We start from the raw sequence: 25774 nt of genomic DNA, 5'->3' as shown, positions 1-25774 counted from the left end.
GAAGATTTTAAAATAAAACCCAAAGCATTGGTGTTCCCAACGGTCACCCCCAATACTCACCAGACCCAACGTTGTTTAGTCGTGACGGACGAAACGGTGTTTTCATCGTGGTTTGATCTTGGCGTACAATTTAAAAACGTTATCAGCTTTACGTCAGTGCTCACAGATTTTTCATACATATTAAAAATCATTTATCTTTTGTTGTTGCATCAAACCTTCATTAAAACGACATTCCAGTCTAATCACTCGGATCTGCTCCACCGTGCTCAATCATCACTTTTGAGTAAGACAATTGTTAACTTTAAAGCACCTGTCGTGAGCCTTTTACTCATTTTGAGCTGTGCAACTGTGTAAAAAAATGTCGATATAAAAGTCATACAGAAGATTTTGATAAATGATCTAAATACGGTTTAAATCTGTGTACACATGCAACCATTTTTTCGGGCACTCTTGCTGTTATCGTATTATTTTTTGTTGGTATTATCAGTCTTCAAAATATAAATATTTGTAAAATGGTTATTTACTAGTAATTTTATCATCATTATCACCATCATTTTATCAATCCTTTTAGAATGTGGTTATAACTACTATCAATCATCACTGCTTACTCTTTACATACCATTTGCAAATTTCAATGCCATGGCATCAGAGTCACATCAGTGAGATTCATACTAACATCAACCACAGTCCAACATTTAAAGGGGGAGTAAATGCAATAATGGTTAATGATTTACCAATTCTGCTAGACTTCTATCACTCTTTTGTGCCATAATACTCTATAAAGAATTCATGGTTTGCAACTATTGCTCAAAAACTTGGGGAAGGCAAAAGACATTCTTACATTATATATATCAAAGAAATATACTTTTGTATAAAAATCCAATTATGAAACTATAGCCGCGATTTTTTGAAATTTAATTTGCTTTCTTGGATATTGATATTATCTTTATTTCTATCTTTTTTTTTCACTGTTTTTTTGAGATATCAGTACTTATATTATTACTATTATTTCATCGATTACTACTAAATTCGTTCTATCCTTCTCCCTCTTTGCAACGGTAAATTTGCTTTTACTGTTTGCTGTTGCTGAAGCATAATTTTCATTGAGTTCTTTAGGCAAATATGGGATGGCTATATAGCTATATATAATAAAATGCCAAAAGTATTCGAATTTTGGGTGACATAAAATAACTATCTACCTGTTGATTTTTTCTCCCTTTTGTTGGAAATTTCTTTACTTGCCATGCAGTAACACATGATCACTAAGGCAAGCAAATCTAATTTAGGGTCCTATTCATTTATGCAAACGAACATGCGATGATTTCTCATGATGATTCCTTTTCCGTAAAAATACTACTAGAGATATATGATAAGATTAACTAATCACAGGAATGGTGATTTGGGGTTCAATCCTGTTTTCAATTGTAACTTTAACAATACTCGTCATTTTTTGTCTTTTCATCACCGATTCCTACATAATAAGCTATATAAAACAAATTTCTTTAAACAGTGTTGCCAATCCTGAGTTTTCTAACGTAGGTCCATAATTTCACTTTTGACCTGAGTTTTTCTGTGTTTGGGTTTTAGAAATCCATAAATCTTGTCTTTTTTAAACCCCAATTAATCTAGTATGTATTTTTTTTTTTACTAAGTATGTTGACCATCAAAACGTAACACCTGTATCAGACACGTCTATTAGCACGGTGCATTCGTTCAGTTTTTTCAGTCGCTCCTAGCTGTTTTTTTTACTAGAGCCCTTTCGCATAGCCACTCTTAACTTGCTCACACCACGGGGAAAATACTTCTGAGGATAAGGAACCCATTGTGGATGGAGAGTCGAGAATACTCTGCCACAAAAAGGCTAACCACTGTAAAACAAATGTTCGTAATTGTAGATCTTAACTACATATAATTTGGGGCCCAAATATATAACTTCTTTATTTCGGTTAGTAGTATTATTTTACCAAAAGACATAGTGATTTTTACCATGATTTCTATATTTTCATTTTGTCGATATTAATTCACTAATTATCATCGTTACTGGTAGGGTAATCATTATCAACAATGATACTACATTTTGTTCGAATTATTGATCAATAATATTATCACCAGTATCTTTGATATGATGCTAATTATGATTTATATTTACATTTAAGTAGCGTATTATTAAAATTACCATGACAACAACGACTATGTTAATGACATAATTATCATAATCTAATAACAATAATAGCGATGATGAGAAAAATATTGAAAATGCTAGTAAAAAATCATAACGAAAAAATACACAAAAAATGATAATAACAAAAACAAAAGCGGCAAAAATGTTTTTATGAAAGCACTCAAAGTTTAAGATTCAAAAAATGGTATTTTTGCTTATGGTTAGCTATATCGTTTATCTCTGTGCAAGAGATGCAGTAGAATGAGTTTCACATTAAATCATATAAATATCACATTACTCAATTTCTTATCATTACTTGTACACCTTGTATTCTTTACAAGTTGCACAGCTCATCACTAGTAAAAGCTTAAGCAGTCAAAAAATGGTGACAAAAAAAGGCCAATACCCCCGATAGTGTGATTGGCTGTGTTTAATTATGAAAAAATCTCAATGTTTGATTGGAATTCTTTTGCTTTAATTTTTGTGCAAACTAAATATAATTATATTAGGAGTAAAAAAATGACAGCACGACAAAAAAAGTGGCTAACTTTTAAATAAAATTTGAAACATCATACCCTTTAAAAAGCACCCTTCTCGCCCGATCGCGAAGTTAAGCAACTTTGGGTCTGGTCTATTGGGATGGGTACCCCCCGGGGAACACCAGAGCGGCTTTTTATTATCTTTTTTTATATATTTTAAAAAAAATGTATATGTTTAGCATTATAATAAAATGCTAAACATATCTTTTCTTTGCCACTTTTAACAGCTTTTCCCATACTTTTTCAAGAACCCAATGAAATTATATTTTAAAATTTTAAACGAAATAGAGTAAAGTCATTGGAGGCAAATTTGAGAGAATAAAAAAAAGGAGGGGGGGTAAAACTAAATAAATTTAAAGTGAAAATGACTTTTTTCATAATCTTTAGAAATGATGGATATAAAAAAATGAATGAAACTTTTTAATAAAAAAGAAAACTTTCACGATAAATTTTTCCAGCAATTTCGGGCAGTATTTTTTGAAGCTTTGGCTCTATCCCATCCTCGTGGATTTTTAGAGCCTGTGTTGTCAGTGTAAGATTTTTTTTTAAACCCTGAAAAAATGTGGTTTTCCCTTTCCCTTTTCCGTTTTCTTTTTGAGATGAAAGTAGGTGAAAATGGGGTGGCAAGTAATTGGAATTTTCCCAGGAAGACTAAATAAAACTGAATTTTTATTGGGTATTAACTAATAATTTCATAAAGTTTCCGCGCCGAGAAGCAATAAAAAAAGCAGATATGTTAAATGCTAATATTCCAAACAAACAACTTGCACAACAGGAAACTACATATCAGATTCAGTGACTATTCATGTCCACGGACCTTAATCTATTTTCCCTATCCGTACTGTTTTGTTGTAAATATTACATACATTCATATTGTCCATATCATAATGCTCGTCTTTTCTTGCCATACTACTACCATTAATCTCATAATTGATAACTACCCAACTACTTATATTAGTGGTAGGATTGATCATTCAATAATTTTCCTACTATAATTATTTCGCAGTAGTATGACATGATCATTTTGTGATTTCATTAATAAATTCCTTCACTCGTGTTTCAGCTTTTGACGAGCGAACACCTGTTAACTGCAGTACAACAACTCCAGTCTTGTGCCACAAGGAGCTACCCTGGAGCCCGGGGCCCCTCTCGTCTCGTCTTGATTTTGTCGTTCCTGAGTTTTCTAACGTAAATAAGTAAAGTAAAAATCCTGTATTACAGACTTTTTGTGATTTGCACCAGCACCTTCATGCTCTTTTTTTTTGCAGGTGACTACGAGACTACAGTAGGCGTGTCAGCACCCACCTCAAGACCCCACTCTCTTCTACACCAGTGTATACCCTTACGGGCTTGACCCCTGGGTAGGGAGTCCTCAGTATCTGGGGCGTCCGTTGGCCGCACTTTTTCTCATTTCTAAATTTTCCTTTCTTCATGTACTTCCCTGAGCCTACCGGAGTACCCTTGTGGCTCCCGTATTCGCCTGGGGGGTGGCACCGACTTAACCGTCCTTCGCACTAGGCAAGTTCGCCGGTAAGGGAGTGTCCTCCCGAATAACTCGATCCTCTCTTTGGTAACTGAGAACGCAACCAGGCTTCCACTGGGGGGTAGAGGAACGAAATACTGATGTACTCTCTCTTCGCTTATTGCTGTTAGTTTGACTACCAAAGTTAAGAGTTTTCCAATCCCTTCAGAGAACGATTTTGAGCAAAGGGGTCGGAACCTGGTCAATGCCCAGAATGATGACTCCCCGCTACCCCTTCTCCTCCCAATGAGGAGGGGCGACTCGACCACTCCTTGACAAACTCGACCTGACAACGGAACCCCCACTAACGACAAAACGAGAAGACCACTTTTCAAATCCACACGCGGTAATGCCAGGTTTTTTTCGCTAATGTAAAATGCGTGAATGAAAAGTCAATCGCTTTTTGAACGTGAACCCCTTTATCTCAAAAAGGTCCTTGATGGCAAGTGGACGGCGATTTTGATTTTGTCAAAAATTGCGAGAATGGAAGCCTTGTTAATACAATTCAACTCCCAGATTAAGGTTTCTTAAGCTGACGCAATTCATGACATCTTCGAGTTAAGTACTATTCACTATTGGCCAAATACCTTGTCACGGCGTAATACTTTCACATGATTTGGGCAGAATGGATAAAGTGAAATTTCTGAGAGCATGAAGGGACCAAACGACGTAGTGGCGTTCATTGTATGCCCGAAGAGGATGGGAATGTGCAACGAAACGGGACTTTTTTTTTTTGACCTTTACTTTGAATAAAATTCCAGAATATTCAATGTGGTTGATGACTGTTCAAGTAAGACCTTATATCCAAAAGCCAATGCATTGTAACAGATGCAAAAATTCGTGACACACCTCATTATAGTTCATGAGTAGATCAGTAAATTTGATGCCGTAATTGCTGAGCCCATGCACCTTACATGTACTAGCCAGATTTCCAAATGTGGCTAATTGTGGAGGTCCCCATCATCAGGATCTGCTGAGTGTAGCATCCTGAAGAAGGACACCGAGACATTAGCATATATGATAAAAGCATGAAGTTATTTGATTCTGAAGTAGAGGAAAGTGGAAATTTGACACCACAAACCGAGACTTCCTATGCTATAAGCAGTAACTCAACGACCCACCCCTCATTGCAAGTATGTCAGTCAACAGCTTGCAGCTAAGGAAAGACTTGATGAACTTAAAAACAGACCGTTAAGAAAAATATTAAAGTATAATCACCTGAACCAAATTGGTTTGATCAAATTGACTGCATCAACCCAGTCTAAAACATCATAAGGAGGATGATCTGAATCACGGCCGGAGCGCACCTTCCCGTCCGGGCTACTCCTTGAGGACTTCGTCTGGCTCGCGATCGGTTTCCTTCGTGAGAGAAGCAGATCGCAATCTTTCAGTCGTTCCCTCCACCAGGAGGTGCAGGACATGGAGGCTTCTGTCTCCAAACCATCCCGAGAGAGGTCCCCGGGAAGCGAGGGAGAGGAGGCGTCTCCCTCCCCAAAAAAGAAGAAAAAACTGGGGACAAGGCACTTCCAAACCCAATAACACGTAGTCGTCGCGTCGACCATTAACGATGGAACTGTCGAAGGTCTTGATCTAAAGTACATTACCTTAATTATTATTAAGCCCGTCTATGCTCCCGATATATAGTTCTCCAGAAACGCACTTAACACACCTCGTCTCTAACGGTCGTTTCGCTGAGGAAACTACCATTTTTCGGAAGGATCGTGAGGGAGGGTGGGCGGAGTCGCCATGTACATCCACCAAAGCCTCCCTTTTACAGGAAGTGACTATTGATTCTACTTTGGAGGTTTGTCCATGCAAGTAAAATTAATGGCCGTATCTGGCTATATTTTCACTTTAGTGTCACCTGTGCAGTGATAGCCTATGATGAGCTCTTTGCTCTTCAGGAAGCGTCTGCCACAAAATAAGTAATTTTTAGTCTGATTTTAATGCTCATCAATGACGTTATGGGGTTCCCTGCGGGTGGGAGGTAGAGGTGACAAGTAGTTAAGATTGCTTATGTCCTTGATCTAGTCCTTCTGAATGATGGTAGTCCGACGCAGGGTGGACGATAATAATACCGGTAATTTGAGCTTTATTGACTTATCACTGGTCTCTTCATCAATAGCAGCCAGTGCCTGTGGCACACCATTGCGACTCGTTGGGAAGCGATCATCTTCCATTTGATTAAATATTCATGCGACACAGTGAGAACGCCTTCAGCGGCCTCAATTTAACTAAAACGAGGACAGACTGGGTCGCCTCACAAGGAGCGTCAGAGCTCGACCTTTTGGAGAAACCATTGATGATAAAGTAAACAATATTCAAAATTCGATTATAGAACGCATTCTATCCATTCCTATAAACTTCTACAGATAGCGTTAAGATAGAGGTCATGATGGACACCAGATTGCCGCATGGCGCTGTGCCGACGCACATAAGGCCTAAGGCTTTTCAAAAAAAAAAAAAAAAAATAAACAAAAATTTTCACTTAATGAGAACTTTTTGCTAATTACAGAACAAGCAAGAGCTAGGGCTCGTAGAATAATAGGGAAACGCAAAAAGAGACATCCTGGCGTAGCTTTGTCTCTACAATACCATCAACAACCAAAGATATCAGAGGTTGTGGTTCCACTATAATAAATAAATCAAGAAAAAACTCTATCAAAATCATAACATCATTGAAGAGGCACTAATTTCGATTCACCTAGAGACATTGCTAATGCACGTCGCCAGGCAGTTCTCTCATACAAGCAGCTCAGCTATTACATCCTCCTTCCTGACCTCAGGAAGAGCTGAGCTGCAACCTAATTCTACTTTGCCAGCAGGAGATTGACTTTGAGTACATAAAGATCTTACACTGGATGGAGCGTGTCCTGAGCCCTAGAAGCCTTGTAGGGACTCCCCAGGCCCCGATGAGATTCGATATGAATGATGAAGCATCTTAGATCATGATGACATGATTGTGCTAAAGTGTAACAATTAATGTGGACAAGCCACACTTTTCCCAAACTCATGGCACTTTGCCCACATCATTCCCCATTTGAAAGGAGATGGGGTAATTCCCAGACTTCCATCCTCCTACCGCACAATTAGCGTTGAGCAGTCTGCTTATGCAAGTCCATGGAACGAATTGTTAACAGTAGGCTATTGCATTTTTTTAATTCAGTAATTTACTAGTTGCTAGCAGTGCGCTTCCGCAAGGGACGCCAACTCTGGAATCAGCTATTAAAGCGGGACAGTCAGATTCAAGAGGCCATTGCCAAAAAAGATTTTTTGATTTCAGTATTTTTAGATATAGAAGCCTATCGACATGACATGGCGATATGGCCTAACTCAGAAACTTTTATGCTTTTGGATTTACGTGGAGACTTACCTTGTTTTTATTCAAAATTTGCTTTCTGACAGAACTTTGCTGTCAAATTATTTTTCCGACAATGTCACTTTTCGGACCATTTTGTCCAGGCAAACCGGGTCCCCATGGAAGTGTTTGTCACCAACATTATTTCTATTTATGATCAATGACTCTTACCAGCTTCCTCCTCGGAATCTTAAATCCTCACTGTATCGCTGATTGAATTGTTGCATTATGGCCACTCCAGCATAAGCAGAATTCTCAGCAATGGATTCACTGGCACTGGATATGATTCATACTGGGGCCCTCCAGTGGTGGTTTTAAGTTTTCATTCGAATAGTATTGGGGTAATTTTTTCACGTAGGAGAAATCCGAACATCAGGCTAACTCTAGACACCACCCGATAACCTATTCAATTCTGCTAACTTTTTAGGTCTAACATTTGATAGTAGACTAAATTGGAAAGACCACATTGGTCAGTTAAGAATAAATGTCCAGAGCACTAACATTATTAAGTGCATTCGTATAAATGGGGAGCTGGATAGCCAGTCCTTTGCTAATGGTAATAAAGCCCTTATTAGGTCTAATTAGATTATGGGTCAATCGTGTATGTTCGCATCGATAAACAAGTTTGAAGGATTGGATGCTGTGCAGATGCCTTTTGCGTGTGATCGTTTGAGCCCTGAAGTGCACTCGGATAGGCGTTCTTGGTGGAGTTCAGGAGTACCTCCCCTCCGACTCAGACGCGTCGTTAGCCTTGAGCTATGCCGCAAGGTGGCTCGAGTCCCGAGACACCCTAGTGGCATAGTGGCATGTAAGCCCATTTGCCACGAGACTCCACGACCTCGTCGAGAAAGTCGGTATAGATCTCTCTAACCATCGATACCCTGTTCAGTCAATATAGCGCATGGAAACTCCGCAATTTTCCATCTGGAAGCTTGGCTTCCATCAGCTAAGGCCCTGGCTCCGGAGGTGGAGTACGGCCAGAGTTCGAAGATATCCTTATTAAACATCTCCCCTTTTTTTCTATATATACCCGACGGCTCCAAGACACGAAGGTGTGTGGGTTGCGGGTGTAGGTCCCGACTGAATTGAACTAAAGTTCAGACTGCCGAATCATACATCGTAGTCTTTCTTGCTGAACTTTTGGCCATTGATAAAGCCATTGAATTTGCCTATCGACGACCCACGATATCTCAAAGTTATTTTTCTGATTCCATTAGGTTCCTTAAGCCTTACTCATTAGGAAACCACCAAAAAATGACTTCTGGCTTAATTTCATTCGTAAGCTACATGGTGCCAATAAATCAAGTCAGCTATATGGTTACCAGGCCACTCTGGTATCCATAGCAATGAACAGGCTTACCAAATTCGCCGTCACCTGATGATCCTGACCTTAGCATAGTCCGTAAGATCTCAGTGTTTTGTGTCTCTTAGAAAGCAAAAATACAATCTCCTTGGCAAAGTGAGTGGACCAGCGTCTCCACTCACAAAGCAAAATCAACCGGCTACATAGACCGTGGGACAGCCATCGAAAGAAAGAAGGGAGAGAGGTGGTGTTTGTCCGTCGCCTTAGGGTCACGCCACAAATATGACACCCTCACTCCCTACATAGAAAAGAATTTCCCTCCATGGTGCCCCCAATGTAACACCAACCTTACCATCAACCATATCCTCATAACCTGAAATAGATACACAAACTATAGACAACAACTGAAAAATTTTTTCCCAAACAAAAAAAAAAGACTTTACATTACAAACATAATATCAATGATGAAGAATCATCAAAAAAGTATACTTTTCTAAGGAACAAAACTTTATGACCTTATTTTGACTGACAGAATAAATAGGATCCTTGGCTTAATAACCTTGGCCACATGCCGCTGGTTGATAGCCAAGAAATCCAAAAAAAAAAAAAAAAAAAAAAAAAAAAAAAATTATAATTATAGTAGCATCATTAGTATCATTATCATGAGAATAATGATAAGCAAAAAGGTTATAGTGATGGCGATAATAATTATATAAATATAATGTGTACCTTTATTGATTTTAAAATCTTTGCATGTGGCTACTTTCCCGGGAAATTGTACAATTTACATTTATTGGTGAACCGTTCGTTTGGAATTCACCTTATAAGGGCAGGTAGTGTGTCTCCCTTCACACACCCGTCACAGCTAGAATGTAATGGCAATAAAGTTTAATGCAAAAAAAAAAGATACATTCCATTTAAATGATGCATGAAGAACGTAGAAATGTGTTTAATGTTCATCTACCCCTGCCAACGATCATACCACGTTGAAAGCACCGCTTCTCGTCGAACAGCGAAGTTTAAGCAAAGTTGGGTCTGGTCATACTTTGGATGGTGACCGCTTGGAACACCAGATGCTGTTGGCATTCTAATTATATATGCTAATGTGTTATAAAATTTTATAGAAATATCCCAGCTATTCTTATATTAAATAAAGAAATCACTTGAAATTATACTTCGTCCATAGAAATTACAGTAAAGTCATCACCCCCCGGGAAGAGGAAGAAGGATACACGAAAACGAATAGGATAATCCCAAGAGGTAACTAAAATAATGCAATTCTGTATTCTAATCATTAATTTTTCTGTACTAAAAAAGATTTCCGCGGCAGTTCTTGAAGCTGTAATAAATTTATTAATTTTGTTAGTATAATAAATAATAGTAATGATATCTACAAAAAAATAAGTATAAAATTATTGTAATAAAGATACGTCTTTAAAAAAGAGGAAAGAAAAAGAAAAAAACATTAAGTTTATCAAAAAGTTTTGCAGCAGTTTGAAGCTTTGTATGGGCCGAAAAAGTTAAAAAATGGCTGTGTCGTCTGTGTATGATCTTAAATAACCAGTGAGCCCAAAAGAAAAATGAAATGTATATGCCATAACTATACAAACTGCCAATTTTAATCGCCAATGACAAGTAATTTCGGATTGGTGATCGCCTGGGAAAACCAGACGTGTCTTTTTTCAGGCAGATAGCCATGAAATCAGTAAATTATATATAAAGGGTTTAAAAAGAACAAACACAAACATACAAAACATTTGGTCCTGTCTCAGCGCTAGATAAAGCAGACATAGAAAAAATATGAAAAGCACAAGAAATTGCATAGTAAGGTAGTGACAGTTAGATTTTTTAAAAACTGTCTACGACATTGATACACAATAATCAAAGTCTTTCCCCGTCTATAATTGGTTTTGTTATAATTGTCGTTTGGATCCCATTATCGTAATTACTGAATAATTAAGCTGGCCATGATCACGATTATTTCCATATTTATTTAAACTAAATTTAAAAATTCACCAATTAGCATATTTTTTTTATAGGATTACAATTTCTGCCATTATTATTTTTTTTACAATCATAATGATAATGTTTTATAGCAGCAAAATCCTATGCTAAAAAATACTAATATGGTGATGATAATGATAAATAACTAATAATCATGATACAAAAAAACAATTAATAATAATGGCAATACCAACAAAAATAGCAGCACCAGTGCAGACTACCATGCTATTGAAATGAGATTTCCTTCTGCATTTCGATACTTTAAAACATTTACAAATACAGAAATATCCTCGAACGGGTCATCTGTTTGACAAACTAACGAAAAATATGCAATCAAAACATTAAAGACCTGAGGAACCTAGAACACTTTTCTGTAAAAATGCATCTTATAAGGGGGGTAGCGCGAACGCAGTCCCCCACTAACAAAAATTGCGCAACTCGAGTTAACCACATTTGGGTTAATCGCAGGGGGCAGCACCCCCCGGAGTGCAATGGTGACCTCGCCCTGGGAGAACCGCCTTCGTGATCACGGTATCTCCTGTGCCAGGTAGTATGCTTAACCGACCCCGCGCCAACCCACTCTCACCCATACTGAAAAACCCCACGCGCTCTACAACACTTTATACAAATATGTACTTTGACTTTATTTTCTCAAATACTCCTAGTAAATCACACTTATAAATTTTATTTTGAAACTATGGTTAAAACAGAAGCGTTCCTTGCAAGGCATTAAAATTTTAAACTATCCATTACATATCGTAGAATAAATAAGATTTTTGTGGTATTCATTTCATACAAAACGACTTTTAGCATCTCCGAAACATTTTTTTACCTTTCGAAAATAACATGTTGTGGCTGCACATACACCACATATATCACAATCCTCCAAACCCATTAATACGGGGGATGGATATACATTTCGCATAAATGTAATATTCAGATATTTTATGTCAATTTTCACCATTCAAATTTAATTATTTTTACCCTTGGGTAATATCTCAGGGTTTTTATGGCCCCAAATTTACTTCAATTTTTTTGGGTTTTTTTTTCCACAAAGAAAACGTTTTTTTTTTTTTTTTTTGGTAACTTCGAAAACATTCAGTAAACTTTTACATTATAAAAAATTACATATTACCATAACTTTATATAATAAAATATATATATATATTTATTATATATATATATATTATATTTTAATTATATATTTTTTAATAAAATATTACCGATGTTTTGCAGGCATCACTAAAAGTGCGGCTGCATAATTATGGGGACTGTGAGAAGGTCTAAAATTTTTAATAAAAAAATTTTTTTTTTTAAATATATATATAAATATTTTTAAAATATAACCTTTTTTTGGCATGCGCGTAAAGTTGCCTTATTAGTACGGGCGTCGTGTGTATGTTTAAATAAGGGGTTCTATACAGCGGGTTGAGAAACAAAAAGTTTTTGCTCACATAAAATTTGAATCCGTTAATTAAAAAATTGCTTAAAACCCCAACAACATAAAAAACCCTCCAAAACCCGATCCACTTCCAAACATTTTAATCAAACTTTGAAAAAACGTTTTGATTATATTTTGCCTGTGCATATTTCTGAAAAAAATGAACATGTAAAACCGGGGCCCTCAGTACCCTTTATCAAGTTTATACTATAAATTTTTATAAACTTTTGTTAAGGTATATTATCAATACTTTTGATCAACTTGGCATCTGTAAAAAACAGTTTCTTTTCTACCCGCGACACCTTAACTTATTAATGCAGTGCAATATAAAACATATCTAACACATTTTTATATGGAAAGTACAAAAAAGGGACATTCCCTCTTTGCCCAAAAAACCCCAAAAACCAAATCTACAATAGTTTTCATAAAATTAAATTGTAATTGGGTCCAATCTCTTGGGGAAGATATCAAGAAACTATGTAATTTATACGCTCCTCTTTCATAGCTTATAAAAAGGCTTCCAAAACGGGGACGCTTTACAGATTTTTTTCTTCTTTCCAGTGGTGCTAATCGTTAAACTTGGAAAATATGAAAACATATTGTGAAGTACATATTTTCTTCAAAAAGCATGCGATTTTAAAAATGAGTCGAGAATTAAAAAATTTATTTGGGCTTCCTTTCCTTTAGCATGGATGGAGTTATGAATCCTAAAGGTTTGTTTCAGAACTGTGTCGGGGAAATATTAACTGTAAAATGTGTAAAATAGTTGATTTTGTGTTCAATATTTTACTACCCCTTTAACTCGAAGTGCGAAAAAAGGCCTGCGCCTTCCATTCCATGGAATCATGCCTCAAAAATTTTTAAGTGCACAATGAAGTACGCAGTAATGATTTTATATAAAAATAGAAACCATCCAGGGCAAAGCTAAAGTATCCCTTGCAAATTACCAACACAACTCTTGGGGGAATTACTATTTGAAATGTAAAACACAAACAGTGGTTTTGGCGGGGGCATTTCTGAAAATGGCATCAATATTGGAAAGCATATTAGATTTTTAAATAGCCTGCCTTACTGGTAATATAATAGTACGAAAAAATAAAAAATTTTGGTTTAAACTTCGAAATCATAAAATATTTACAGAAATTAAAGGCAAGACACTTTAGTTACGGGCCTGGGTTTTGGAATTTGAATTCGTCGTAGCAGAGAATCAATTAATTTATTTTGGGATTTTTTTTTCCCCTTTGTCAGGAGTCTTCAAAGTTCAAAATACTTCTTGGGACTGATATTCACCACTCAGCCTGTTGTCCCCTCCCAACGGTAAACCGGTCAAAAAAGGGTCATCAAAAACTCTCAAGCAAACACTTGAGCCGCTTCCCGCTCAGAGGATTCCCCTAACAGTCCCTCATCGGGGTTGAATTATTCGAAATTTTGGGCCCAAAAACCCCGGGAAATCGCACTATAAAGGATCCTATAAAATATGATCAACTTTTTCCCTTTCTAAAATTCACTCCAGCCCATTTTCTGGACTTTTTTCTAGTACTCGGGTTTTCACCCTTTTTGTTGCAACGTAAAATTTGTGGGCATAGTTTCCCATTTAAAAATTTTAATTATCTAACCTTTTGATAAAATGGTACCGCAAAAAATAGGGAAACTTAATGCTTTCTAACATAGTTTAAAACAAAAAAACTTTAAAAATATCAAAAAACGCGGGCCCGGACTATACTAAAATATAGAAAGGAATATCTTCTATTACCCGTTCCCAAACTATCCATCAAAATTTAAACGTGCATATTACTAGGTACTAACGATAATCTAATAAAGGGAATAAAAAAATTAAGATTCTTTAAAACTGTTTTTTCGGTTTCAAATTTTAAATTTTTAATCATATGTTTGGGAATTTTTGACTACTATGTGGGCGTAGTTTGCCCTTTTAAAAAAATTTTCATTTTCTACTTTATTTGTGAAATTAATCAGCAAAATATAGAGGGAAGGTAATGCATAACTATCATTAAAAACAAAAAACTTTTTTCTTCTAATAACGGGCCAAAACTAACTAAAATATATGAAAACCCGAATCATTTTCTTCATGTTACCCATTCCAATCATCTACAGTGAAATTCAAGGGCAAAATTTTTTCGACTATAATAATCTAATATGGGAATCAAAAGTTCATTTTTTTTAAAACCGTTTTCGATGGTTCATGATTTAAGGGAAAAACTTTTCCCCTTTTTATGTTTCAATTTTTAATTTTTAAATTCAGTCATTTTAAACCCCCTGGGTTATTACTTAGTTAACTAGAATCTGACTACACATTTTCTTTTTGGGGTGCTAATCCCTTTTTAGCTAAAATAAAAGTGTTTTTTTTCAGATATGCCTTTTTGTCCTTCTACTCATCCTCTAAAAAACTTCTCATCACCTTTGTTATCCACTTAATTAGATATATGTTAACTCTGGTTTTTCCTCAAAACCCCTAAAACTTTTGCCTTTTACTAAAAATTTTTTCCCGGGGGGGGAACAACCAATGAGTCTACTCAATTTTTAAGGGGCCCATTCGGTGGGTTCAAATTCACATAAAAGCAGAAACTATAATTCACTGATATAATCTTGTATAGGAAATTTGAAATTTTTTCAATTTTTTTAGTGACTAATAAAATTTCAACTTTCCATCCTCGGGGTAAAACTAAATTGTTTTTTCATTTATATCTGTACTCATTTCCCCTTAAAAAAAGCTAAAAGTTGGGTTCGAGCTATTCATTTAAACGTTACTATATTTTTTTTTTTAATCTTACTTTCTTCATCCTAAATTTTTTTCATTGGGGGTGAAAGGGGATTATCCTTGTATACAAAAAAAAAATTGCAAAACATTATCTATGGGTTTCCCAATAGCATACTAATTTTAAAAGTTATTTGGGCTACCTACTGTATAAAAATTTTTTTTTCTCACACCAGACTACCGTTACAAATCCCATCATATTTATTACATTTATAATAGAAAAATATAAAACTCTGGAACATAACCCTTTATTTCAAATATATGATATGAATTTTTCTCACGGCATAAATTCCCACAGGAAAATGTTCTCCATAAAGTTAAAGTATAGGAAACGTAGGACAACTAAAATGTATTACAAAAATCCCATTTTATTACAGAATTGGTATGGGAATCGTAAATTTAAAAATTCAAAAAAATTTTTTTATTTCAGATTATTTTTGACGAAACAAAATCCCCTTTGGTTAAATGACATAAATTTTGGGAAAATTTCTGTATTAGTCTCATAAAAAAGGGAAGAAATTTAAAAAATGTAAACTTTTAAAAATTAGGACCAATTTATAAAAGAAAATTCCTTTAACCCCCATGCGTAAATGGGGCTTTTGTTTTTAATACAGAAAAAAAAGCCCACCCAAAGTGGCAAATTTTTTGCGGCATAAATTTTCCAGATAAATAGGTTGCCCAGGCCCGCCCCCTCGATCAAATTTCCCCACGGGGTTTAAACGTTTTTTAAAAGGGTTTTAACGGGCCCTCCAAACGGCCCCTAATTTTAAGGTTTGGGTTTCCCATGGAATTACGGGGGATAGGCACCTCCCCCCGCTACAAAATTTTCCCTCGGCCCCCAATTTGGGTTTCCGGGTCCCCCCACCCTTTTTGGGGGATCCCTGGGAGAACCCCCATCCGGTACTCCTTGCCAGGAAAAGTCTCCCAAGGGGGCGCCCCCCAGTGTCACCTGGAAACCCTTTAAACATTTATAAATAAGTTTTAGACTTTTCTTTACGAAATTTTTTTGAAAGGCCAGGTTTTTCCCAAAAAAGAGGAAAAAAAAGGGAATTGTTTTTAATGTTTTTTTTATATTAAAAAAATTTTATTAGAACCCCCTATACCCATTTTTTTAAAAACCCCCGGGACATTTTTGCAATTTTTTTTTTTTGGAAAAAATAAAAACACACAACAAACCTGATTTTTTAAATTAACCCCCAAGGCCCCCAAATCGTGGAACTCTACAAAAAGGCGAAACATTTCACACCCCTTTGAATGCACTACGGTACTTTTTAAATTAGTTTAAAAATTTAAAAAAAAAGAAAAATAAGGTAAAACCCCAAAAAATTTTAAAAATTAATTTAAATTTTATAAAATTTTTTTTGGAAAAAAAAACGAAAAAAATGAACCGTTCTTTCCCTTAATGACTTTCCTTTCTATCAAAAAACAAAGAAGAAGTTTTTTGGCGAGTTTTTTACTGCGAGAGTCAGAGGGGGAGCGTGGAAAATGTGGGGATAACAAGTCCCCCTATAGTAATGCCTTGGGCATTGATGTTGCAGGCCTGTTTGTGGGTGGAAGTGTGGGTGGGAAAGTGGAAGGGGGTATATGTTTAAAGTTTTTTGTTTGGCAAACGAAAAAGTATTTTCCCCCTTGCTTTTTTTTTAAAAAATTTAAAGTATGAAGTTATCCAAACGTTGTCAATCCAGCAACAGTTTTTCATACAGAAAATTTCTATACAGGAAACATTCTCATAAGCCAATCAAATTTTTAATAACTTCCAACGTCATGTCGTTTACACCCTTTTACCTATACAGAGCATCACAAGCAAGTCCTCAGAAACCTTTTCTTGGACACTTACACAACCATGTTTCGCTATCGCTTCTCGGCCTTTTGGCTAAGATCAAAGTGTAGTATCTGTTCTTATCAGCTTAATATCTGATACGACCCCCCCATGTGGGATCTACGATATTAAACTGATTTTTGGAAAATGGCGAAGTGCTAGGGGCTTGCTCCACCTTTGCGCGGATCGCCCGGTATTGCAGTACCTCCGGGATTGGTCCACTCCCTCCGGGGAGGATATCAACAATTTATTTACTTGTACGCAGTTACAAAGTTTCAAATTAGCTCCTCTCTTATCAGCTGGTATTACACTAGCTTCAAGAGACTAGTTGACGCTTAACGGTTAAGTTCCATCGCTGTCGAAGATTGCCTCAGTAATGCAGTTTAGCTAGAAAGTTACAACACTTTCTGCAAATAAAACACGAAATTAAAAGGATTTCTGAGAAATGGCCAATTATTGCAGTACCTCCTAAATTCATCCAATCTCTCCGGCAACATATTAACTAATAAAACTATCAACTAATTGAATTGATCATATATATCAAAGGTAAGGCTACGATCACATTCAGCTACATGTAAAAGACCATAGCCTTCCCACTCCATGTGATACCTCTCTTTAGTAACTTATGGTATGCGAAACTATAAATCGTAACTATGAATCATTTATCTTGATTGCCCTTTCATTCACGGCTTTTGGCGTTACCGTCACATGAATTTAAAAGGGAGTGCAGGAACTCGAGTATAATAATTATACTCAGGGGCAGTACTAAGAATGATGGCATCCAAAGTAGACAATCAATTATAACTACATCTAATAGTTTTACTTGTAATAGTAAGCACAAAATTATCTACATTTACGAACAAATTACTCGCTTAATACTCTAATAACAAGTGTTGACACTTCAGTTTACTAGCAACACGTTGAAATTGTATTTTTTGTTCCCCGTATCATCAGGAAATTCTCAAAAGTTTAAAATACTTCTTGCTGATTGATATTCAACCACTCAGCCTGTGATCCACCTCTGAACATCGGTAAACCGAGTCAGAACGGTCATCATACTCTCAAGCACAACACTTGAGAGCCGCTTCCGCTCAGAGGATTACACTAACAGTCCTCATCGTGGTTGACTATATCCCGAGAATCTTGGCGAGAAACCCGGCAATCGCATCTTCTTCTTTCTTCTTGCTGGATTTCTTGGTTATAAACCAGCGGCATGTGGCCAAGGCTATTAAACCAATGGATCCTATTCATTCTATCAATCTATGTAAGGTCATAAAGTTTTGTCTCCTTAGAAAAGCGATTACTTTACTTACTTTTTTTTTTTTTGTCATCTGATAAAAGATTTGATGTTGTGAAACTTTATCTTTTAATCTGAAATAATTTATTATATTTTGTCTCTGGTTATTATAGATTTGACATGCTGTTAATATGTGATCTATTGTCAGGTTAGAGCTGCATGTCTGCATTGTGGAGGGTATTTCTTTTCTATGTGTGTCAATCTTGTAGCGTTGACCCTAAGGCGGGTTGTTTTATTATTCTATGAACCCTATGTCTTGCTTGTTTGTAGTTGCAAAAGTTCTCATTAGTGACGTTATTTTGAAAAGCCTGTAGGCCTTATTGCGTTGCGCAGCGCCCTGCGGCAATCTGGTGTCCACCATTGAACTCTATGCGCTTACTTTATCATCAATGGTTCTCCAGCAAGTTCGAGCTTGACGCTCCTTGTGAAGGCGACCCAGCCTGCCCTTTTTACGTTAAATTTGGGTGCTGAAGGCGTTCTCACTGTGTCGCATGAATATTCAATACAAATAGGAAGATTGTCGCTTCCAACGAGTCGTCAATGGTGTGCCACAGGCACTTGGCTGCTATTGATGAAGAGACCAATGATAGGTCAATAAAGCTCAAATTACCGGTATTATCGTCCACCCGCGTCGGACTACCATCGTTCAGAGGGACCAGATCAGACTCATTAATCAACTTAATTACTTGCTCACCTCTACCATCCACCCGCAGGGAACTCCATAACGTATGATGAGCATTAAAAATCACCTAAAATTACTTATTTTGTGGCAGACTATCCTGAGGAGCAAAGAGCTCATCATAGATTATCACATTATCAGGTGGACAATAAGCTGAACATATAGTCAGATACATGCCACTAATTTTTACTTTGCATGCGACAAATTCCAAGCAGAATCAATAGTCACTTCAATAAAAGGGAGGCTTTGGTGGATGTACATGGCGACTCCGCCTCCACCCCTACCCTCACGATCCTTCCGACATAAATGGTAGTTCCTCAGTGAAACGACCTCGTCAGGGACAAAGTGTGTTAAGTGCATTTCTTGCAGAACTATAATATCGGGAGCATAAGACGAGGTTATTAATTTAAGGTCATTTACTTTAGATATAAGAAGCCTCCGGGCTAGTACAGTGGTAACGTGTCAGCCTCTCATCCGAGGGGTCGGCGGTTCGCGCCCCGCCCAGGCGCGAGAAGTTTCAACAGTCGCCTGGAGGTTACTGCTGTGGCTGGGCACCACAGCGGGTAAGGACTTGGTTCAGCCGAGTCAGCACCTGCTGACACACGTGAGCGAGTCGGCATTAGTCGTCGACACAGGCCGGGCTCCCCCCATGGGTATAGCCCGGGCGAGGCTAAAAATCGCATATCGGTCTTATCCTTAGATCTAGGACTTCGACAGTTTCATTGTATAATGGTCGATGCGAAAATTACGTTTTATGGGGCTTGGAGTGCCTTGTCCGCCAGTTTTAATTTTCTTTTTCTAGGAGGGAGCGCCTCCTCTCCCTCGATTCCGGGGACCTCTCTCGGGATGGTTCAGAGACAGAAGCCTCCATGTCCTGCACCTCCTGGCGAGGGAGACGACTCACAGATTGCGACCTGCTACTCTCTCGAGAAGCCGATCGCGAGCCAGACGAAGTCCTTACAGGAGTCGCCCGGACGGGGAGGTGCGATCCGAACTGTGATTCGGTATCAGCCTCCTTAGGATGTTTATGCTGGGTTGATGCAGTCATTTGATCAATCAATTTAGTCAATTAATATACTTGAATATTTAGTTTGTTTGAGTTCAGCAATTTCTTTATCCTTAGCTGCAAGCTGTTGACTGACATTACTTGCACTAGGGGTGATGTTAGTTACTGCTGCAGCATAGGATGTATCGGGTTTGTGTGTCAAACTTTCCATTTTCCTCTTAGCTTCAGTATAACTAACTTCATGCTTTCTCATATATGCTAATGCCTCAGTCTCCTTCTTCAGGATGCTGTACTCAGCAGATCCTGACTGATGGGGACCTCCACAGTTAGCACATTTGGAAATATGGCTAGTACATGCGATGGTGTCATGGGCTCAGCACATTTACGGCAAACACATTTACTTGAGTCTTTATCAATACATCTTAATGAGGTGTGTCCGATTTTTTTGGCATCTATTACAATGCACTGGGTTTTGGATGTAGGTTTGACCTGGACACATTCATATTCAACATTGACATACTCAGGGATTTTATTTAAAGTAAATATAAAAAAGCAGTTCAGTCTTCGTTCACACATTAACCCAGCCATTGGGAGTGTGCAAGCCAGTACACTTCTAGTGCCGGTCCCAAGCCCGGATTAATGGGAAGGTTGTGACAGGAAGGGCATCCGACGTAAAACTGTGCTCCAAATCCAAAAATGAATCAGGCGGAACATTTATTTCAAGATATGGCTAGGGCGTCCCCGTAGGCGACGCGCGAGGACATCGCCGTACACTCGTGAGAAATGGACAGCGGCTACCGTATCAAGAGCGAATACGGCTAAAGAGTTAGCTCATAGGAGGGGGAGAGGCAGAAGAAAGAAAATGAGACGATAGGTTTGAAGATGGAACACTGAATGTGGGGAGTATGACAGCGAGGAGCCACGAACTGGTGGACCTGATGGAGAGGAGAAAGGTAAGAATCATGTGCTTGCAGGAGACAAAGTGGAGGGGAGTAAGGCCAAAGAACTTGGAAACGGATTTAAACTGTTCTACATAGGAGACGATGGAAGAAAGAACGGAGTTGGAATTGTTTTGGATGAGGAACTCAAGAAGGGGGTACTAGAAGTGACAAGATCTTCAGACCGAATCATCTGGCTTAAGATGGAGATGGGTAAACTGGTGGTGAACATCATGAGTGTGTATGCGGCCCAACAAGGTTGTGCAGACGAAGAGAAGGAGAAGTTTTGGGAGGAGTTGGACAAAGAAGTGAGAAAAATTCCAGCTGAGGAGAAACTATGGATAGGGGGTGATTTCAATGGACACTATGGTGGTGATAACACAGGCAGAGAAGAGACGATGGGCAAATTTGGTTATGGTACTAAGAATGATGGTGGGGAAGAACTCGTGACATTCGCGATGAGGCATAATTTGTGGATCGTTAACACGTTCTATAAGAAAGCCACTAGGCACAAGATCACCTACCAAAGTGGAAGCACTCAGTCACAAATAGATTACATCCTCTGCCGCTCATATGACAAGAATACGAAAGACTGTAAAGTAATCTTGGGGAAACCATCACAAACCAACACCGACCAGTCATTTGCACACTTAATGTTGTGAAGTCAAAACCCCAGACGAAGTCAAGAACCCAGAAAATCAAGTGGTGGAAGCTAAAAGAAGCGCAGAGCAGAGATGATTTTACAGATAAGGTTAGAGAGACCCTAGAAAGACGTAGACAGGAAGAGAGGTGTGACTGGGAAACAATCGCAGAAGACATGCGGGATCTGGGAGAGAAAGTCTGTGGCAAAACCTCCGGAATGGCAAAGGCTGGAAAGGAGACGGGGAAGTCCAGAGAAGAATTAGTGAGAAGAAGGAAGCAAAGAAGAAACTCTTTGAAGATCCATCTGAAGAGAACAAACCTTACTACAAAACAACAAAGAAGGAAGCTAAAAGAGCTGTGGCAACCGTAAAGGCTAGAGCATATAACCAACTCTACGAAGACCTTGAACAACAGAAGGTACGAAAAAGGTACTTAGAATTGCTAAACAAGGGACAAAAACTCGAAAGACACTCTATCAGACAAAATGGATAAAGAACGATGAAGGGAATGTGTTAACAAATGATGAGGATATTCTGGAAAGGTGGCGGTTGTATTTTATGAAGCTCATGAATGAAGAAAATCCTAGGGAAGCACGTGAGGAGGAACAGTTGGGGAATCCTGGTGAGGTGGAAGCCATCACTGACGATGAGGTGAGAAGAGCTGCTAAGGAAGATGAAGGATGGAAAAGCAGTGGGGACCAGATAATTTACCAATTGAAGCATGAAGTGCCTTGGTGAAGAAGGAGTAACTATCCTGTGCTCAATGCTCAACAAGATTTTCGATGAGAAAAGATCCCAGAGTCGTGGCGGAAGAGCATACTCGTCCCTATCTATAAGAACAAAGGTGACTCATGGCCTGTGGTAACTACCTAGGCATAAAACTCATGAGCCACAGCATGAAATTATTTGAACGTATGATTGAGCACCGACTAAGGGGTGTGGTGAACATCAGTGAAGAGCAGTTTGGATTCATGGAGGGGAAGTCCACTCCAGATGCCATTTTCGCGCTGAGGCAAGTGCAGGAGAGATACAGAGAAGGTCACAAAGAGCTGCATGGAGTATTCATCGATCTGGAGAAAGCATACGACAGGGTGCCACGGGAAGAGATGATGTGGTGTATGAGAAAGAAGAACGTCCCAGAGAAGTACATCCGTGTTGTGCAAGACATGTACAAGGAAAGTGAGACAGTGGTGAGGTGCGTGGCAGGGACACAGAGCCGTTCATGGTGGAAGTAGGGTTGCACCAGGGGTCGGCACTTAGCCCGTTCGTGTTTGCGATCATCATGGATACCCTGACAGACGACATTAGGAAGGAGGCCCCATGGAGCATGATGTTTGCTGATGATGTAGTACTTTGTTCGAAGAGAAGGCAGACCTGGAAGTGGACCTGGAGAGGTGGCACAATGGATTGGAGAAGAGAGGAATGAAAGTGTCAAGAGCAAAGACAGAGTACATGTGTTTAAATGGAAGGCAAGGAGGGAGCGTACTGATGGACGACCAACAGCTGCCAGAAGTAAACAGAATTCAGTATCTTGGTAGTCTGCTACAATCGATGGAGGTGTCGACAAGGAGATCAGCAGAAGGATCCAATCAGGCTGGAATAATTGGAAAGAATGTCTGGAGTGATGTGCGACAAAAGGATACCCATAAAGTGAAGGGAAAAAATACACCAAACCGTGATCCAGCCAGCAATGCTGTATGGGTTAGAAACAGTCCCTCAAACCAAAAGGTTAATGAAGAGATTGGAGTGGCTGAAATGAAAATGTGTAGATGGGCGTGTGGTCTACTATGAAAGACAGGTAAGAAATGAGGACATCCGGGAAAGAATGGGAGTAACAAATGTCGGGGTGAGAAGCAGAAGAGCGAGATTGAGGTGTATGGGCATGTGAAGAGAAGAGAGAGAATTACGTGGGACAGAGAATGCTTACTCTGGAACCACCGGGAAGAAGAGGAAGAGGACGTCCGAAGCAACGGTGGATGGACAACAAGGCAGATATGCAGTCCATTGGCGCAAAGGAGATTGACACTCAGGACAGAAGGACTTGGAAGAAGTTCGTATCCGCCGCAGCGACCCCATACTAATGGGAAAAGCTCGAAGAAGAAGAAGAAGTCTTCGTTCACACATTCCCATCCTTCTTGGTCATACAATTAACGTCCACGACATCTTGGTCCTTCATGCTCTCGAGAATTTCACTTTCTTCCATCGTCCTCAATCCCTGTGAAAGATTACTCCCTTACAGGTATTTGGGCCTATAGGAATAGTTACTTTAACTCGAAGATCATGAATTTGCGTCACCTTAAGTAAATCCTTAATCTGGGAGTTATATTGTACTTAAACAAGAAGGCTTCCATCTCGCATTTTTTTGACAAATAAAAATCGCCGTCCACTTGACCATCAACGACCTTATTGATGATAAGGGGATTCACGTTCAAAGCGATCGATTTCATTCACGCATTTTACATTCGCAAACCTTGCGTTCTCAGTGGGGATTTGAAAAGTGGTCTTCTCGTCTTGTCATTAGTGGGGTTGTTCATAGTCGAATTCGTCAAAGAGTGGTCATGAATCGCCTCTCCTCCTTGAGAAGAAGGGGTAGCCGGGGTATCATTCATCATGGGTATTGGGCCAGGTCCGACCCCTTGGCTCAAAGCCGTAGTCCTGAAGGGATTAAAAACTCCTAACTTTGGTATCAACCTAAACAATAGTTAAGAGAATAAGGCAGTTTTCTGTCCTCTACCCCCCAGTGGAACCTGGTTGCCGAACTTACCTAGAGAAGGACGGTAATTCACAAGGACCTCCGGTAGGCTCAGGAAAGTCATATTAAGGGGGAAATTTTAGAATAGAAAAAGTGCGCCCAAAGGCCGCCCCAGACTATTGGGCCTCCCCTACCCATGGGTCAAAGCCCACAAGTGCTACCCTAGTGTAAATGTGTGTGGGTGTGTACATTGGATGGGGGTATATACGTGTGTGAGTGTGTAGGTGTGTGAATGTCTGTGTATACATATGCTTATTTGTGTAACAGATGCCTACACGTGTATACATATACGTATGTGTGTGTGAATGAACATCATTAAACGTGTGTGTACCCATGTGTACATGTGTAAACATGAGCGTGATTACATGTGTGTGCATGTGTAAATGTGTACATGTGTGCACAAGTATTAGTGTGTACATGTATGTCCATGCATGTGAAAAATGTGTGCGTTTATATGTATGTGTGGACGTGTGTGTACATGTATGTACTAATTTGTATGTTTACACGCATATGTATGTGTGCTAGTGTGTGCGCATGTTTGCACTAGTGCTTGTGTGTGTGTGTGTGTGTGTGTGGTGTGTGTGTGTGTGTGTGTGGTGTGTGTGTGTTGTGTGTGTGTGTGTGTGTGTGTGTGTGTGTTACGTGTGTGTGTGTGTGTGTGTGTGTACGTGTGTGTGGTGTGTGTGTACGTGTGTGTGTGTGTGTGTGTGTACGTGTGTGTGTGTGTGTGTGTGTGTGTGTGTGTGTGTGTGTGTGTGTGTGTGTGTGTGTGTGTGCATGTGTGTGTGTGTATATGTGTGTGTATATGGTGTGTGTGTGAGTGTACATGTGTGTGTACATGTTTGTGTGTGTGTGCGTGTGTACATGTGTGTGAGTGTGTGGTGTGTACATGTGTGCTGGTGTGTGTGTACATGCGTGTTGGTGTGTGTACATGTGTGTTGGTGTGTGTGTACATGTGTGTTGGTGTGTGTGTACATGTGTGTTGGTGTGTGTGTATGTGTGTGTATGTGTGTGTGTGTGTGTGTGTGGTGTGTGTGTGTGTGTGTGTGTTGTGTGTGGTGTGTGTGTGCGTTGTGTGTGCGTGTGCGTGTGTGTGTGTGTGTGTGCGTGCATGGATGTGTGTGCGTGCATGGATGTGTGTGCGTGCATGGATGTGTGTGCGTGCATGGATTGTGTGGTGCTGGATGTGTGTGTGTGTGTGGATGTGTCATATGTGTGTGTGCGATGTGTGTCATGTGTGTGTGGTGTGTGTGTGTTGTGTGTGTGTGTGGTGTGTGTGTGGTGTGTGTGTGTGTGGTGTGTGTTCATGGGTGTGGATATGCTGTACGTGTGTGTACGTGTGTGTGTGGATGTGTGTACATGTGTATTGGATGTGTGTACATGTGTGGGGGCATGGTACACGTGTATATGGGTGTGCATATGTGTATATGGCTGTGTGTACACGTGTGTGTGGTGTATGTGAATGTACATATGCGCACATATACAAATTGATAATTGGCCGAATCATTTTCTGTGCTTGTCATGCATTATTTCGGTACATG

General features: G+C 38.9%; 1 protein-coding gene, 4 non-coding genes and 1 pseudogene across 5 annotated transcripts; 3 read left to right on the top strand and 3 right to left on the bottom strand.

Moving 5' to 3' along the window:
* Positions 1-11278: 11278 nt before the first annotated feature.
* LOC119570980 lies at positions 11279-11441 on the bottom strand. Its single transcript, XR_005228497.1, has one exon. It is a non-coding gene; the product is annotated as a U1 spliceosomal RNA (small nuclear RNA).
* Positions 11442-13616: 2175 nt separating this feature from the next.
* On the bottom strand, positions 13617-13813 carry LOC119570988. Its single transcript, XR_005228502.1, has one exon. It is a non-coding gene; the product is annotated as a small nucleolar RNA U3 (small nucleolar RNA).
* A 961-nt stretch (positions 13814-14774) lies between these two features.
* LOC119570992 lies at positions 14775-14890 on the top strand. The gene has a single exon (XR_005228505.1). It is a non-coding gene; the product is annotated as a U5 spliceosomal RNA (small nuclear RNA).
* A 2064-nt stretch (positions 14891-16954) lies between these two features.
* Positions 16955-17147, top strand: LOC119570982. The gene has a single exon (XR_005228498.1). It is a non-coding gene; the product is annotated as a U2 spliceosomal RNA (small nuclear RNA).
* A 771-nt stretch (positions 17148-17918) lies between these two features.
* Positions 17919-18086, bottom strand: LOC119570987 (annotated as a pseudogene).
* A 2159-nt stretch (positions 18087-20245) lies between these two features.
* LOC119570975 lies at positions 20246-22219 on the top strand. Its single transcript, XM_037918494.1, has 4 exons — positions 20246-20289; positions 20815-21498; positions 21653-21899; positions 21950-22219. Exons 1-4 carry the CDS (start codon positions 20246-20248, stop codon positions 22217-22219), a joined length of 1245 nt encoding a protein of 414 aa, XP_037774422.1.
* Positions 22220-25774: the final 3555 nt, after the last annotated feature.

Source organism: Penaeus monodon, unplaced genomic scaffold, assembly GCF_015228065.2.
Source record: "Penaeus monodon isolate SGIC_2016 unplaced genomic scaffold, NSTDA_Pmon_1 PmonScaffold_465, whole genome shotgun sequence".
NCBI lineage: Eukaryota > Metazoa > Arthropoda > Malacostraca > Decapoda > Penaeidae > Penaeus > Penaeus monodon.
This window is presented reverse-complemented; position numbering and strand designations above follow the sequence as displayed.

Bases quoted from the DNA above. Each gene is read 5' to 3' on its own strand.
- LOC119570975 (XM_037918494.1), top strand. From the start codon at position 20,246: ATGGCTAGTACATGCGATGGTGTCATGGGCTCAGCACATTTACG. The intron at 21,499-21,652 runs GTGAAGTCAAAA...AAACAATCGCAG, and splicing joins TCATTTGCACACTTAATGTT to AAGACATGCGGGATCTGGGA. The intron at 21,900-21,949 runs GTACGAAAAAGG...AAAACTCGAAAG, and splicing joins AAGACCTTGAACAACAGAAG to ACACTCTATCAGACAAAATG.